General features: G+C 42.6%; 1 protein-coding gene across 1 annotated transcript in view; it reads left to right on the top strand.

Moving 5' to 3' along the window:
* Nucleotides 1-2,444: 2,444 nt before the first annotated feature.
* Nucleotides 2,445-12,758, top strand: part of VPS18 (VPS18 core subunit of CORVET and HOPS complexes) — an 89,175-nt gene continuing 78,861 nt past the window's right edge. Inside the window, exon 1 of the mRNA XM_085626918.1 lies at nucleotides 2,445-2,694. Coding sequence (XP_085483044.1) covers nucleotides 2,604-2,694 — 91 coding nt within the window. The 5' untranslated portion in view covers nucleotides 2,445-2,603. The remainder of the gene's footprint in view (nucleotides 2,695-12,758) is intronic.

Raw genomic sequence — 12,758 nt, forward strand, 5'->3', positions numbered from 1 at the left:
ACATTCTTAGGATGTAGTTTTTTGCAACACACAAAATATAACTACCAGTGAATGAACTATGTGCATTCAGCTGTTAGAAAAGCAAAACACATTTTTTTTTGTAATTCTAAAGTGTGCAGATAGAGATTTTAAACAGATTATAACAAATAAAGGCATGTTAATTGGTGATGCAAAAATGATAAATATTCACAGACACCCCATTTCCACACATTTTCATTTGAGTGCCGTGTGCTATATAGCATAATTACTAAAACTGTGTGTCTGTGCAAAGTTAGTGACTATATCAATGGAAAAAATGCTGTGTGCAAATGACAATGTGCTACGACTAGATGTTTTAGCTACATTAAAAAAATCACCCCTTCTCATGTCCATTAAAGTGAGGTGGGTCGCGAAAGTTTGTTGTTCTAAAAAGTGACACGCCTGCTTCCAAAAAGTTTGGGAACCACTGCACAAAAGGTTGATCACCTTGACCAATCTACAGAATTAAGGATGTTCTCTAATCTATCCCCAGCCCAGAATGCTATAAAGGCCCTAGCTCCCCTAGATGAATGAGCACCAAAATGAGTTGTGTCCACCTCTGACAATGCCATTACTTCTTTAACCCATTTACTGAATGTAGTTGACGTTACTGGAGCAAAGGGTCTATGCAAATATAAGAACAACTGTACGGCTGTGGTCCTCATCTCTTTAGTGACATTCATATATTGCTTAAAACATCTAACCACATCTAACTTTGAGCTGGGAAACTTGGAAACTTCACAAAGGTAGAAGCTTTCTTTGTACGCCTTGTAATGTAAAAATGAACACGTATTGGAGAAAAACACATCTCAGAAATGTCCAGAGTCCTGATACCTAACACCCTCTTAAAGGACACCAAGCATAACAGCACCACCAGCTTAGCAGACAGTAATGTACAGAAAAGAGCATCACTATGCCCCACATGGTTTTGATAGACTCCGACTCTATCGGGAGTGCTGGGTTGGTGAGCTCGATGAGGCGGATTGGAGGGAGGCATGGTTAGCTCCGCGCACATTGGCTAGCTCCATATGCCTCCGGCTAATTCAATTAAATTACCAGCACATGACATACCTCACCCTGATATGATTACACCATGCTGGCAGGATCCCCAACCTCCGCACTTCAGCTGTTCAGCAGCTCCAGCTGATTTGTACCACTTAGCCTGGGCCTGCGCAGTTATCTCTGCATATTGGTAGCGAATACGAGGCAAACTTTCGAAGGTCTTGGAGGGGGGTCATCGGCTAACCCCCAGGGTGGTCCTGCTGGGCATGGTTGATGAGGTTGGCAGCTCCTTGGCTGACCGTACACTTGTGGGTGTTGCCACATTGGTTGCTAACAGAAACATTGCCCGGAGTTGGAACTCCTCCAGCGCCTAGTGCCTGGCGGAATGGAGGGCGGGAGTGGACTGGTGCGCTCAACTCAAAAAGTCTTATTTATATGCACCAGGCAGTCCACTCAAGCATGATAAGATATGGAGGAGGTGGGGAGCATATGGTTTTTGGATGTGATTTGTTAAATGGTTGGTTATAATTGGGAGGTGAGATGGGGCTGTAATTGTTCTTTACTTGGTGGATTTAAAAAACGAATAAGATTGCCCCCCCCAAAAAAAGAGCATCATTCTCACACCAAGAATGAAACAAATTTAGTGCCATACACACATCGCACAAAGTTGAATATTTAGGCATAGAGGGATTCATGTACCTCACGACACATACACACTGGACCACACTAGCTCTCTCCGAGATCGAGAGATATCTGTGTCCTTATCAGATGCCCGGGTGTTTTGATTTACAACTATAATGCTTTTTTGGAATATAGCAAAGTGTTTTATTGTACCTCACGAACTGTATAAATTGACGTCCCAAACTTTATACATCGAGAGATTTTAAACAGACGCATTCTGTCCAGGCTCTCCCGGACGCAGCGTTTGATTAAACCTACTTGTTGCTGTTTTGCCAAAGGCCTCTTATGCTTTCATTTATTTAAGGAAAATTCATATCCAACCAACACCCCCAATGACTGGATAGAGGATAAGTAAGACTAAAAGTAATGAAGATTACTAGTAAGTAGTTTCTCTGCATTCGCCCGTGTCTTTTTTTCAAAACATCCCTCTGCCTGTTTACCAAATTTGTCATGTATGCTACAGAGTTGCAGTTATTATTGGCTTCCGAATCTTTTCGAAGGAGGCACTGTACAAAAAGTTAATTTTGTTGCATGTGCGACCGTGAGTCAAGACGCAAAAAGCTGTCTAAAAAACGTAAATTGCTTAAAAAGGCAGACACATCGTTTTAATAGAAATTTTAAACAACTTAACAGGAGCATGCTGTCAATTTCAAAACCACACTTGGCGCACTTGAAGTATATTAGGGCGGCAATCAAAGTCCACATCTAGTCCGCTGTCTATGTCCATGCGTGTCAGTGCAGGCGGTCACGTGGCTGTCAGCTGAGCCACGATCTTCTTCCGGGTGCGGTGTAGCTTGTGCTGCTGCTGGGCTATTGCTTTGGAGCGTTAACGGGCTAGGGTTAAGGCTGCAGCGCGGGGAGAGTGAGGCAGGACAGCGGTGGTGCCCTGTGGCGGACTCAGCATGGCATCCATCCTAGACGAATATGAGGATTCACTGTCCCGGCCGCTCACTCAGAGCCAGGGCCGCGGAAGCATTGGGGTCCCCCTGTCTGGTAAGTTTAGGTGGGGTTGCGTAGTAACGTAGCTATCAGTACTGCAGCCGGTGCAGTGTCACCGGGACCAAGATGCGTGAGGGGCCACTGCACCGCCATTATTTTACTAAGGTATTCTGGCCTTTTGACATTGCCTGTAGAGTCAATGGCAGGCTTACTACTCCACTGGGCCTAAGAAAGTTGCTGTTTTATTACACCGCTCACTTCCAGTCCTGTCACGAACATCTCTTCTCCGGGACAGGGCCGCGGACGATGCTTTGGGTAGGCGTGTCTGCACTCTGCAGATGCCTCAAGTAGGATGAGTTGCCTCTTTCCATGCAAGTGTGCATCACAGTGCATCTAAAAGGATCTACGCCTGCGAGGATTGCACTTTTATGCCCCCGGTTCAACTACTGAAGCATAAACTCCTTAAGGCAACGGACATTCACCAAAAGGTGATTGTCACGTGACCCTCCAAAGAGGACTCCATTAGATGAAAACATTTGTGTAGAGGCTGGTTACTTGGACAGCACTTCACCACAACGATACTCTTTCCCAGCTGTGTATCCTCTCTCAGCTGTAGGTTTATTATTGTTGGGTTCTAGGCTTGAATATGTGCTTTGTGCTAGACCTGCATTCATTCTGGATACCTAGGTTTGCAGCATGTGCATTCACGGAGATAAAGTCTGTGTCGAGGTAGTGTTGTGGTTAGTGAGTTACTTTGTATGTGGCATCTGGATATCTAGCCTTAGTATTAGTCCCACTTCGCTCAGCTTGCAACAATGTTTGATAAGGAAAATCTACCTATGTCACTAGTAGATTTTAATTTTTTTTGGGCCAAATGTAGGAGCTCAAAAACGGATGACTTCTGGATTATCATGGTATTTTAGAGTTGACTTTCGTTAATAGTTAATGTCATGCGTCCAGCAAAGGGCAGACACAGACAAGGCAGTGCTGGTATGGGTGGACCCAACAAGGGCATTGCCTGTTTGGACTTGTTGGCGCTACACAGACCTTTGGACCAGAGCCCTTGTTCTACTGAAACCTGCAAGGTAAAATATAATCATGTGCTTGACCCAGCATCCTATACTGCTAAACCCCACAGTCTCATGAAGCCCTAGACAATACATGCAAAAACAACAGTTGATGGACAGAATGCAGAACAATGTCATACATTCACCCCAGTACAGAGATCTGGGCCTAAATCCATCGTATTTTTTCTCACCATGCCATTCCAGTTTGAACCCAGCCATATGCAAACCAGTCTTGACCCTGTGCCTCATGGGAACAGTTCAGCCCGAACTGCCAAGCCAGGTCCTCCCTGGACTGGAAACAAGCATCCTAGGACCAGTTTCGGGGTTTCACCCCTCTTCAGCCAGGATAGCTTGATTCCAGTGGCATGGAGAGCACGGGACCAACGTTCACCTCAGTACAGAGATCTGGGCTTAAATCAATCGTTTTTTTGCTCACCATGCCATTCCAGTTTGGACCCAGCCATATGCAAATCAGTCTTGCGCCCTACACAATACAAGCACTCTCATATTGTTCTAGTTAAACATAGACCCATCCTCCTGCACATCCCACTGACTACCACACACCCTCAAAATACAGAATTCTTTCCCATTCATGCTCATTAACGCTTTCTCTGCAGTATTCCATGCACAAGACATTGCATACATCATCACCTATTACAAGCTTGACACCCTCTTCTTTACATTAACATGGCTTAGTCCCATATCCTTGCACACCCTAAAAATGTTTCTTTCCACACACTAAAGCTTCCATCATGTTAACCGTGCACATAAGAAGGGAGGAGGCTTAGTTGTCAGCTACAAGTTCTCTTGGTCCTGCACCGTAGGCAAACCAGTGACATTTGATCGATGGTGCTCCTGGAATGCCGCTTCCCTCTCTCTGCAACTCACACTGCCACCTTTCATTTAATATACAGACCTCCCTGGCAGAACAAAGACTTTATTGATGAATTCTTGGATCTTGTCACCCCTTCATCCATCGAACACCCCTGCACCACCCTCTTGGATCTCTTCATCCTCCCTCACAACAAAAGCTACCCCCCCCCCCGAAAAAAAAGAAACGGCCTTTACCAGGTCCAGCACATCACTCAACCAACACGCTCCAAATGCTAAATCCTCAACTTAGTCTTCTCAACAATCCAATGTAAACCACCAATACCCATTCACAGACCACTCACTTCACCATTCCTGTTTCCCCGCTGAGCGTCCAAGGTGAACCCAAAAGAGCAGACCTAACCTTAGGATCCTTTAAATAATCTAATGCTGGAACTCCTTTCTCGCCCTGCAAACTCCACGTCCAATCAGTGGTCGAAGTGGGGAAAAAAAAGTAGGGGAACTGTGGGCGGAGACTCAGGGGGCGGGACTAACCCAAGGTTTGGATTAGTGGGCGGAGTCGGAGGTGTGGCTAGAAATAGCAAAACATACCAATTTTTGAACGTTTGGCATTTCACTGACCAGTTACAGCTTATAACGTTATTTAATTCAAAGAATCAATAAACATGTTTATTTGAGGTTTAATATATAAGTTGTTTATATTTAATTCATTTACAATGTGGGACATGTTTCCAATCACAGAATATTCCAAATACGCTTATAAGTGGAATCATAAGCCATTTGTCTCCGAGCCATGCAGTTTCATTCATCTGTACTTCTCCTCCCTTTTTCTAACCATTTCTGAACATAAAATTCAGGTTTAAATTCTATGACAGGTGGCCCCACGATATTTATAAACATTGTAGAAGACAGACGATTGATTGATATTCTGTTCCGCAGTGGTGTGAGCACATCATTCATTACACTAAAGCCCCGTTCACATTCAGCAGTTGAGGTACAAAAGGTGTTTATAATGTGCATTAATGGTTTCAGGCTTTCAGAGATGCAATTTTTATTTTGTTTGTACTCTCTGAAACCAAGGATGTACTGCCTGGTCTCAAATACATGCAACCTGCTACAAAGGTTTTGTAATTCTCCCTCACCGTATAAGATGTCTACTGGATCTGGCCAATAAACTGGTTGTAGGAGTTTCATTCTATGTACTAACTCTTTGTATTCGATTTCATCATTGTTTGTGGTTGTGCATCTAGAAACATTTGATGCATTAGACATTGTCATCCTTTTTCGTAGGTTATTTGCTAAGCTCCTAGAGAACTGTGCCCTATTGATGCTAACACAGCCTTTGTTCTGTTGCAGTCCTACACCAGCAAACTGCATCCGTTCAGCAGCATCTAATGCAGTTGTAGCAAACAAAGGGCCCAGGTGCATCAGCCATTGATTCAAACACTAAAATCTGCATCTGTATTGAACGATCGGCCTCATATATGGTCATATCACGCCGCTGAAGCCTTCTGGATAGGTCACCCAATTCTGTGAGAGCATCATATAAAATGCCCATATTTTCAACAAACACCAGGGAGGTTAATAAACGGTTTAAACCAGCATATTTCCTCTGCTCAATGTCACTCCTCGTTGAGTCTTCGGAAGATTCCATGAAATGTTTAATAAGTCCTTTGTAGTTATTCCAAACAGCTCTCACAGATCTTTCACTTGAGGACACCCAACGTACATCTAGCACCTTTCCAATTGCCAGAAGTCTTACTTCTACCTCCAGAGCACATTCCCCAAGCTCTCTCTGATTTTTCGGAGAGGCATGGTAGATGGTATATAGTTTATAAAAAAAAAATTTGAGCTGATTAATGCCTGCGACTTCTTTACAAACATCACCCACAGCAAGCTCCAGCTTGTGGTTAGCACAGTGCCATACACTCAACTGTGGATATTTCAGTTTCAGAAGAGTTGCCACACCAGATTTCCTACCTATCATATTGGAAGCACCATCTGTTACAAGCTGAACCAAATGACTTTTTAAATACTCATCAGTAAAACCGTGTCTCTCTAAGCATGCAAGTAAGGCATCTAAGATTAGATCTGCTGCTGTGCTTGGCAACTCAACAAGATCCAAGAAAAAGGTCAGTGGCTCATTGTGTTTATCAATACATGCTCTTACACAGATAATTAGTGTGGTCAATTTACTATTTGTGAGCTTAGGGACATGTTTATGGGAATGGTGGCGCAGGGCAGCACAGCAAGTTACTTTGCTGCGCTGCCCTGCGTCACAGGGAAAGGGCGGGAATGTGCCGTATTTATCCAATATGGTGCATTCCGGTCTTTTCCCCCTGCACTGGCGCCATTTCGACAGCCTAGCTTCAACGCAGGCACACTTGCCCCATGGTGCAAGGGTGCAAGGGTGCCTCCTTTGCATGCAGGATTGTTTTTGTGCAGGAAGGGGCACCTTCCTGTACAAAAACAATCCTGAGAGGCTTTTTCATCTTTCTATGTGGGCTGCAGAATAAAGCACAGTTTGAAAGAGGAAAAAGCAAGGAGAAATAAAGATATTTCTCCTAGTTATGCCTCCTCTGGGGTAGCGCAAGATTTTGCCGCATTCCCAGGATTACAAGTCTTTGTCAATCTATGAATGCGTCAAAAACCGTGGGGGTTGTGTGGGAGACTTTTATTATTGCAGGAAAACTACTGTGTGACAAAGCCACTGCTGCTCTAGGGTGTGCTGCTTTGTAGACCTGCCCGCAAGACTGTTGGTGAACTTCGGTATGAATTGTGGTGGACAGGGCTTCAAGTTTACCCAACTGGCCATCGGTAGGGTTCACCTGCTGGTGCTAAGAGACCAGGGCTTCTAAGGTCTAGTGGGGCCTTCTAAAGTCTATCATGGGTGCTCCCTCAGGAGTAGTCTGATGGACAAGGCATGAAGGCTGAACCAGGTTCCCCAGTTCCAAATTTGGTAGCTCTGGCCATAATGCCACATCCTATCCCCACCGAACACCCTTCTGCCCCACTGAGTGAAACTCGCACTGTCTTCACCTACAACCCAATTCTGCCCCATTATAAGCACCTGGATGTGACTCATTTCAAATTATGCAGTGCCTGAAAAAAAGTAACAACATTCTGGGAAAAGCAGATACTCATAGGGAATGCAGGATTATGTAAAGCATGCAAAATATAAGCAGGAACGACATGTTACCTTAACGCTTTTACTCTCGTTCAGAAATCAATGAGTATTTTTTGTCTCAAACACTTTGGACATGAATATAGGGCTCCTCCTGTACACATGTGTTAAGCAGGGCTCAGAGACAAAGGAACTCTTAAAGAGAATCTGATCTGACTCACGGAAACCCACAAGGGCTCCTTCTTGTCCACAAATTGTGCACTCTTGATTGTCAGCGCCAGGATGCCTGCTAGGTGAGAGTGCGCTTTACAAGTGAGATAAATAAATAATTCTTATTCATGTCAGCCAGCTAGCTGCTCAAACATAGTATAGCACATATGTATTAAAGTGTCCTGCAAAGAAGAATGAGTGTGAGTAAGTAAATGTGGGTGTGAATGATTGAGTGCCTGAATGTAACTGAGCATGAGTGAAAGAGTGTATGTCGATGAAAGTGAGAGAAAGTGAGTGAGAAGGAGTCACGTAGAGTAAGTGAAACTGTAAGTTAGAATGAGGTAATCAGAGTAGGAAAAAGTGGTGAGACTGAGTGAGTGAGAATGTGATACCGAATGTTGAAGAGTGAGTGCAAGTGAGCAATTTTGAGTAAAAGGGAAAGTGAATGAGAATGAATAATGGGGGTAGTGAGCCTGAGTGAGATAACATGTGAGCAAGCAGGACAAAACACAGGCCTTGGCAAAGTGGAGGTAAATATTTACTTATGGGAGGAACAGATTGTGCATCTTGAAAAAAAATGTGGTCAACTCCTGGGGATGTTGTCTTGGCACAGTAATGGCTTTGGAGAGAATTTGTGTAAAAATGGGGTGTTGAAAATAAAATGCAGTATTTGACCCTATAGTTTTTTTTCCAAAATTATCTTGGGAGTAGCAACACCCAGACTGCAAATCCTCCGGGCCCTCCTTTATCTCTTCTTAGTCTTACAAGGCCCAGTAAATCGCACTCTTTTCCAAATCTCTTTCTAAATATTATCACTCTCAACAACTGTTTTTTCTATGTAATTTTCCTTTGATGGGAAGAGGAGGTTTCTGAGGTGGTAGTATCAGGCAAGTGACACTACTTGTGTTCCCTCTGTTCGAGCCTTCATGGAGGATCCCTCTTCATTGCTACCTCCACCTGACCCCAGACTCCGCAACGCACTCCCTTACAGGCTTGATTATCCACTACTCCTCTCCAGTGCACCTTATCTCACAGCTGACCTTAGGCCCCAGCCCCATATCAGGCACCATCGGGCTCCACTTTCATTTATCCCGGTAAAAACATTAGTAAAATCACCTTCAAACTTAAAACATTGAATATAGCAGTAAATATAATTAGCACACACTTTAAAGTATGTTCCACAGTAGCCCTTATGACCCGACTGCTAATTAAATAAACAAAAACAGAAAGGCCATGACAAGGCCGGCTTTAGCGCTGATGCGAAAGTCTTTTTTGGCGCCACACCAATAATCACTGCCATACACCACAAGTGCTCCTCATCCCCCCATAGCCCCTTCCCCTCATGACCTCCTCCTCGGATTCCCTCACTGCCACCCTCCAACAGTGCCCCTCATCGCTCCATAGCCACTCCCACTACCTCCTCCTCGGATTCCCTCACTGCCACCCTCCAACAGTGCCCCTCATCTTTATGTAGCCCCTCTCTCATATGCATTTCATTTGTTGTGTAGCGCTACTCATATCAGTGTAGTGTGTGTCAGTACTTTACACCACGCACACATTATACAGAGACAACGAATCATACAAGTATGTAAATCAGCCTACAGGGAATGTCACAGAAGCCAATGAGGATTACAAGGTGTATGAATCACATGTCATCCATACTGGTGGGCAGTATATTTAAGAGGGTTTGGTCTGGAGAAGCACAAACTCAGGATTTAAAGAGTACTCCAGTGGTTAGGGGTTGGCTTTACTGATAAAAATGTATATCTGCCCAAAGATACTAATTTTAGCAACATTAGAATAATGAAAGACTGGGGAAGTTCTAACTATATCACAAAACAAAAAACGCGAAGTTCTAACTATATCATTCAGGTTTGCATACAGCTCTTTGGTGACAGTTCATTGGTCACTGTCCTATGTTAGGATTGTAACTTCTGAACTGCAAGCAACACAAGGATCTCTGTCACAATGACAGTAACCCACTGAGCTACCCACATAAAATACAGTTCATCTGCACTTAACTACTAACAGAGAAATGATTGCTCTCCAGCAGGATCATTAATACCCAGCGTTATCTGGGCATTTTTTTATTGTCCTATTGTTGTCCTGCATCAGCCATGGTAATGATAAAAACGGATTAAATGAAGCACACACAAAGTACATGTCCTGCTGCGCCTGTGCAGAATTTAAAAAGAAAAACAAATAGTGACACATTCTCCTACCTACTCCATTAGTCAATCTTAGTGTCGCAGCCTGAAGTGATAAGCAGCTGCAGGGGTTGGGAAAGGCGAATCAAAATAAACAAACTTCTTTTCTCCTGCGCTGCAGAGAAAAAGAATATCCACGCAGCAGGACAGTAGGCAAAGGTTACCGCGGCCAAAGAAAGGATTTGTCGCCTTTCGCCATGCCCCTGGTGGAGATGAAGGGGTGAAAAAAGAAACAAAGCCTCGTTAACATGTAAATGGTCTTTTAAAGACCTGTGAAGTACTCTGGTACGGCTGCGATAATCTCTGAAACTGTCTGTGTGCGCGCCCGGGTTTTGAAGCACTTTGAGCCCCATGGCGTTTTGCGCCTGCCTTCAAGCCCTTACTAGAACCGGGCCTGAATTAGGGCAGTCCCGGGACGCTTTTTTAAAATCAAGAAGTAGGGGAACGGACTAGCATAATTTTTAAAAGTAGGGGCACGCCGTGCCCTTCCGTTCCCCCCCACTTCTAACACTGCGTCCAATGCAACACAAGCACCCTACTAAATTATTTCAACACTGTTTGAAAAACGATGTGAATATTCACACGCCATTTAGAACTTAAGTGAAAGTTAGAACTTTTAGTACTCTGGTACTCTAAAGACTTCTCTGAACATAAACGCTCCAGTCACAGAACAGAAAATGAAAGGAAAATTAAACTTCCAATGACATGGTACTGGAGACACTCCACGCATCACACAGATGGCTCATTGCATCAACCAAAGCAAAGTACTATACAGACACGGTAAATTAAGCTACAATAACCCCTGTAAGCCCTTATGCTTTTATCATCATATACTCTCACCTGTCTCCACTTGCCTGCTACCGCCAGATTTTTGTGTTTTCCTCATGGTGGAGCCATCTTGAGCATTGTCTTAAAGTTCTTAAAATGCTCAATTTCGTGCCACTGGCCTGCCTGACTTTTCCATAATACCCTGTGCTCTTAAAAAGTAGTCACTCCGTTTAGTGACACTCTGTAATAATCTACCACAATTTATTTCTGTGGATAATGTAAAAAGAAACAAGGGTATGCTTTTCCCTTCTTTCGGAACATAACAAAGTTTGGCTTCCGTACCTGCTGTCCATTGCAAGCATGAAAAATTATTTACAAGAGCTATCTGAACTAGTCTGCTTACAGTCTTGTAAGCCTACACTATGCCTTGAAAGATTCTGAGATCTTTGTAAACATGTATTTAGTCTTGTTTTGAGGTTTGGGTACATATGACTTAAGCCATGTGGAACACCTCAATTTATAATTTCTTCATAAAAGTGCAATAAGAAATAATATATAGAGAAGAGTGGGTATTGGTTCAGCACCCTTCTAACTTCTGTCATGTCATGATTTATTATTGCAAGTAAGTTGGAACTTGTGTGTGTTCTTTGATATATGGCACACCATATGTTAATTACTGATTTATGTTTTGTTTGCTAAGCAAATGATGCTGTTTGGATGCCTTAGCCTATCATAAAACCACAGTGCTATTCACTAAATGACCTTGTGTGTTTCTTTAAGTTAAGATGTTACTCAGTTGGCAGCTTTTTTTGTTAACAAAGTAAATACGTGTGCACACACATGCTTTCTTAATTTCAAGAATGCTGCAGTTTTGAATAATGAATCGCACTGCAAAAGTACAAACCAAAAGAGGTTCTTTCTATTGTTTATTTTCACTACATTTTCATTAAAAATGCAGTGTTTTATTATCATGTCCATCATTGCAGTAATGAAGGAGCAGTGTAAACCTACAGGTTTTAGTTTGTTCTGTAATTTTTTTAGTTCGAGCAGATTTACACTTTAATATGTGAATAATATTATTATTAATATTCCATGGCTTTTTAACTACTTCAAGCAAGTCCTACATTACACCTGTCTTACCCACCAATCCTTACCTACCATACCAAACTACCCTACTTATCTTACTCTACCTAAGACACCAATCTACTAGACGTATGTTCTCCTCCGCTGTGCATATTTTACGCGTGCCCTGGGATGACAGATTTAAACAAAAGATTAGGAGGTTTTGCTAATATTGAATTGGATGAAATTGAAAAAGTCAGTAAATTTACAATGGTAATAACTGTAGCCTTGACATTACTAAATCCTGTGAGTATACTAACACAACTTATGCATACTTATTACGTTTCTTTTATCTTAATGTATTGCACTACAACACTAACATTCTCACATCATATGACAAACTAAAAGGCGCCAAGAATGGCACTTTGCAAACACTCACAATGCACTTTACAATAATGCAAAACTAGCTCATAAAGCTAGCACCCTATCAGTTCTTTTAACAGTTCCTCTCTTTGTCAAAGCACACTGAACAGATAAAACTACAGTCCTCTCCGCTTCAACAGTTACTAACACTTTAAACGTTCTTTAAAACATTACTAAAAAGGATAACGGCTGATACATTTCAGTTACTTTCCTACAGTAAAATAATGTCCAGTTACAAAATTGCACTAGTAAATTAATCAAAATTGCATAAGCAAATGATACAGTTGAAGTTCAATCGCTTCCTATTTCTTCTAAGGTTTACTCGTTTTTTAATTTATCTTTTCAAATGTTGCAAGTACAAGATGGCTGTCCATATTTGCCCTTGTGGATTCATGCACAGCTTGCATCTTTTATTGGATTTTGTTA

This window comes from Triturus cristatus, chromosome 9 (genome assembly GCF_964204655.1).
Source record: "Triturus cristatus chromosome 9, aTriCri1.1, whole genome shotgun sequence".
Taxonomy (NCBI): domain Eukaryota; kingdom Metazoa; phylum Chordata; class Amphibia; order Caudata; family Salamandridae; genus Triturus; species Triturus cristatus.